Raw genomic sequence first — 5,177 nt, 5'->3', positions numbered from 1 at the left:
ATTCATGAAGATGATATTCACAAGACTATTGATCTGACACAGATCTCTGTCAATGTCTATGAAATGCTCAGAAAAAGAAGTTGCTGAAAGAATTACTGATAGCAGAACTATATATCAATCTATTTCATCAGTCTGATCAATATCAAAAAGACTCTAGAAAAATTATCTCATGTTATAATAACAAATTCTTGTACAAAACTCTCTCAATAATATCATGAATATCTAGATGTCTTTCAACAAGATAATATTATAAACATATCTCTCTTACAAGATCTCAGAGTGAATCACAGTATCAAGTTAGAGAAAAAGAATAGTAAGAATCTCAAATCATCATAAGACTCTCTTTATAACATATTCTGAGATGAACTTCTTCTTCTTCAAAAGACACTCAATACTCTGTTAAATAAAGAATTCATATGTGTTAGCAACTCTTCTGCTGCAGCCTCTATTCTCTTTATAAAGAAATCAGGTGAAGAACTCTGATTCTGTGTGAACTACTGAGATCTGAACAGATTGACAAAGAAAGATTAATATCTCTTATCTCTCATCAATAAAACTCTAGCACAGATTAAGTGAGCTCAATGATTTATAAAACTAGATATTATCACTGTGTTTCATAAGATTCATATTACTGAAGAAGATGAATAACTTACAGTATTCTGAACATATTATAGTCTCTTTGAATGAATAGTCACACTCTTTGAACTGACTAATGCTTTCAGTATATTTCAGAAGTATATCAACTGAGTACTCTGAGATTTCCTTAATAAGTTTGTATCTTCTTATTTAGATGACATTCTCATCTTCACTGATGAATTCAGCAAAGAATATCAAGAGTATATGTGAAAGATATTACAACAGCTATAAGAAGTAGAACTACTGATAGATATTAACAAGTGTGATTTTAAAGTCAAGAGTATCAAGTATCTGAGTTTTATTATAGAAGCTGATAAGAAGATTTGAATAAATTCTGAGAAAGTCTCTGTTATTCTTGAATGAGAAGCTCTGTGTACTGTGAAAGATGTATAAAGCTTCATCAGATTTACTAACTTCTATTAATAATTTATATGAAACTTCTCAGATATTGTGAGACCACTTACAGATCTTACTAAGAAAGACTCAGTATTTCAATAGTCAGTGAATGCTGAAGCTGCATTTACACAGATGAAGAAGATGTTTATTAATACTTCTCTACTGATAATATTTGATTCTGATTGTAAGATAGTTGTTGAAGCTGATTTCTCTGACTATATAATAGAAGAAGTAATATTGTAATATAATGATGAAGATGTTCTACAATCATGTGTCTTTATATCTAAGAAACTGAGTTCTGTTAAATACAATTATGAAATCTATAATAAGAAACTTCTCATGATTATATACTATTTAGAAGAATGAGACTCTGAACTCTGAAGTGTCTCTGAATTTGAGATAGTTATAGATCATAAGAACTTCAAATACTTCATAACTATCTGTAAACTCACTGAATGACAGATGTAATAATCTGAGTTCTTAAGCTGCTTTCATTTTATAATACACTACTGTTCTGATAGTCAGAACTCAATGACAGATGCTCTCTTATAATAAGAGCAAGATATATCATCTGATATAACAGATACTCACTGAATGAACTGAGAGCACTGGCTCTTGAATCTGAAGATACTAGTTAATCAAGATGAAATAGTTCATAGCACTATATGTACTTCTTCAGTTAGAACTATCATTGATATCTTCACTTCTTCTACACTGAATGAACTGTGATATACAGCAGCTCAGATGAATGAACTTCTTCAGACTCTTATTAAAGCAGTATATTAAGAAGCATTCTGATTTTCTCAGAACTATGTATAAGAATCAATATCTCAGAATGTTCAATCAATAATAATAACACTCTATGATTCTGTGAATGATGCTGAGTCTCTCACTCTGAATTCTTATATACTTGAATAATGCAAGAGATGCATGATTCTGAAGAGAAGAAAGAAAGAAGAAATAGAGAAACAACAAGTTCTTGAAATACAGGAACTTGAAAAAGCAAGTAAGATTCTTGGAAAGCAGTGTCTGAGTGAGATGAATGAAGAAGTTCTGTTAATTCTTCATGCTCAGACTAGACAACTACAGGAGATGATCAAGTTCAAACTTGGAATCTCAAACACAGTTCAAAAAACATTGAAAATTCCTAGTACAATCACTGACTCTTCATCTTGCTCTTCTTCTTTTTTTCCTACTTCTTCTTCTTCTTTGAATCAGAAGAAAACATATGCTCAAGCAGCTGAATCTGCTGTCTCTAAACCTGCTGTCTCAAAACCTGCTCAAAATCCTGAGAAAACTGAGAAGAATACTGCTCATACCTCTATTCATAGAAAAGTGAAAAAGAAAATGCAAAAAGAGAAAAACTTTCAAATCTTCAGAAATAGAAGACTTATTCTCAAAGTCTCAAACCAGGACATTCTGCAAAGAAACAAGCTAAACTCAAATCTCATTTTCAGAATCAGAAATGAAATTAATCAGCAGTTCTTTTCTCAGTTGATGACTGATATTGAAGTTCAAAAACCAGTTATAGCTTCAATTGAGTTATCATTCTTTGAAAACTTCATCATTCTGACTACAATGCCTGAATTCAGTGCTGAATTCCTTATTCAGAATAAGAATCTCTGAAAGTCAGCAGTAGAATCTTTGCTAAACACAACAATTCTATCTGAAAGAGATGAAAAGTGAGACAAATTCATTCTTCATGATATTTCAGTTGAAATTTTTGACTGTGAAGAAGAAATGCTACTTCTCAAAAATGAATTGAAAGAATACAACTCTATTCAACTGAGAAAGGAGCCTGTATGACTAAATTCAATTAAGTTCAGACAAAGTAGAAGAAATGCCTCTGTTCTAGTATATATAAAAACACTTGAACAGTCAAAGATCTCTGAAGTAAGAGTAGCAGGTTTGAAAATGAGAGTTCATGAACACAAAGACTCAAGAATGAATCTCAAAGCTCAAACACAGTGTTCAAACTGTCAAAGATATGAATACTTTGCAATCTCATATTTTAGAGACTCAAAATGTGCATTTTATGCCAGAGATCACAAAACTAGTGAGCATAAATGTGAAACATGCTTAAAAAGAGGTGAAATATGTCAATACACTCTGCTTAAGTGCTCTAATTGCAAAGAAAAACATGCATCTAGCTCAAAAGAATGTACATTTGCTTCTAGAACTCAAAAGAACTGGAGAAAAGATGAAGCTTAAAGTCAATCTAGAACTGAAGAGAAGAGTCAAGCCAGTAGACTTACAACTATAAGCTCAAAAAGAAGAAACTCTCAACTATCTAAATCTTCAAACTTCAATTCTCCAGTTAAATGTAAACAGAATTTGAATCCTCAAACTTCTGTTAAGATTAGAGAATTGAGAAATAACTCTGATAATAAACTAGATATAATACAAGCAGTTGAGATCCCTACTTTTCAAAATAGTTATAATCTACTATCTGATGATAGTGACTAGATTCTACTCTATCTCTACTCTCTTTTAGTATGAATATACAACAAAAACAACAAAAAAAGTTTAAAAACTCTTCAAAAATCACATTTATTCAAAATAATGTGAATAGAAACTCAAATTGTATTTATTCTTGTCTTCAAATTGCATTTGAATAAAAAGTTGATTTTGTACTACTTCAGGAACCGAATTTTGATACTGAGTAAAATTACATCATTTCTCATTCAAGCTACTACTGCTTTCTATCTCAAAAGTCTGAGATAAAGTCAAGAGTAGTAATCTATGAAAGAAAGAGATCAAGATATCAATTTAATCTAAGATTTGATATCATGTCTGACCCTGATATTCTGGTGAGTGATATTATAGATAAAGAAAATGAGTTTGATACTATACAGCTCATAAATATCTATAATGAAAAGTCATTGAAGAAAAATAACAATATCTGAACAATTGATAGAGAATTTCTGAACATAACTTTATCAAGAAACTCTATAATTGCAGGAGATTTCAATGCACATCATTTCTGATGAAATTCAGAATGCAAGAGAGCAGTGAGAGCTGATAATCTGATTGAATGAACCTTTGAGCATTCAATAGATTTGGTTAATAAGTCTGATCAACAAACATTCTTTAGAAAAGACATGAAACAGAAATCTATTATAGATCTAATCTTCATGTCACAAAATCTAATGAAAAGAAGACTTGTAAACTGATTTATTAATTCAAATGAGACATCAGAATCAGATCATGAGATTATTCAATTTGATATTGAACTGAGTGAAAAACAAATGAGTGAAAATCCTCTTCTCTCTAATCAGTATAACTTTGAAAAAGCTGATTGAAAAGCAGTTGAAGAAAGCATAAAACTGTTAAAATCTGAAAGATAGAATAAGCTATATTGAAATTCTGGTCAAGATATCTCAAATGAAATGCTTGAGAATAGAGTGAAGCTTATTACATCTATTATTCTAATAAGTGTTAGAGATAATATTCTAAAGAGAAAATCTTCTGAGTATTCAAAACCTTGATAGAATGAGAATATCTCATCTAAAAGAAAAGAATTAGCTACTGCTAGAAGAGATTGAAAGAATGATGTAATATCTGATGAAGAGTTCAAAGCTGTCAGAAATGAATATTTTTCAGATATTAAAAGAGTTAAAACAGACTGCTGGAATAAATTTCTTGAAGAAGTATAAGAGAAGAAAGTTTTTAAAGCTTTTAACTATACTAAAACAAGAAGTGTAGCAAAACTTCCAGCCTTAGAATATGAGTTTCAGAATGAATCATACACAGCAAACTCTTTTAAGAAAAAATGTCAAGCTTTCATGAGAATTCTCTTTCAGAACTCACCAGATTCAGATTCAGATTCAGAGAAAGAGAATATATCACTTCTCAACTACATTGATGAAAATGACTGGGAATGGCCTGATCTTACACAAGATGAATTAGAGTCAGCTATCTTCTCAAGTTCTGTTAAAACTGCTGCAGATCCTGATTCAATTAATCACTTGATTATTTAAAATATATATTTCTACTTAAAGGATGAATATTTTGAGCTCTTTTTCAATCTCTTGAAAAATGAATATTATTCTGAATGCTGAAGAGAAGCCACTGAAGTGATTCTTGCAAAACCTAATAGAAAAACTTCAATTTCTAAGTCATATAGAGTAATATCTCTATGAACT

The 5,177-nt window shown here is 30.3% G+C and overlaps 1 protein-coding gene across 1 annotated transcript; it reads left to right on the top strand.

Moving 5' to 3' along the window:
- Nucleotides 1-2,229: 2,229 nt before the first annotated feature.
- BDBG_17184 (uncharacterized protein) lies at nt 2,230-3,193 on the top strand (the record flags this gene model as incomplete). Its single annotated transcript, XM_031724966.1, has 3 exons — nt 2,230-2,367; nt 2,911-2,925; nt 3,001-3,193. Coding segments are annotated over 3 exons (345 nt in total), but the record flags the coding sequence as incomplete, so codon positions are not given.
- Between the last annotated feature and the right edge of the window lie 1,984 nt (nt 3,194-5,177).

The sequence above is a fragment of the Blastomyces gilchristii genome (genome assembly GCF_000003855.2).
Source record: "Blastomyces gilchristii SLH14081 genomic scaffold supercont1.9, whole genome shotgun sequence".
NCBI lineage: Eukaryota > Fungi > Ascomycota > Eurotiomycetes > Onygenales > Ajellomycetaceae > Blastomyces > Blastomyces gilchristii.
Note: the sequence above shows the minus strand (reverse complement) of the source record. Positions and strands in the feature narration are given on the sequence as shown.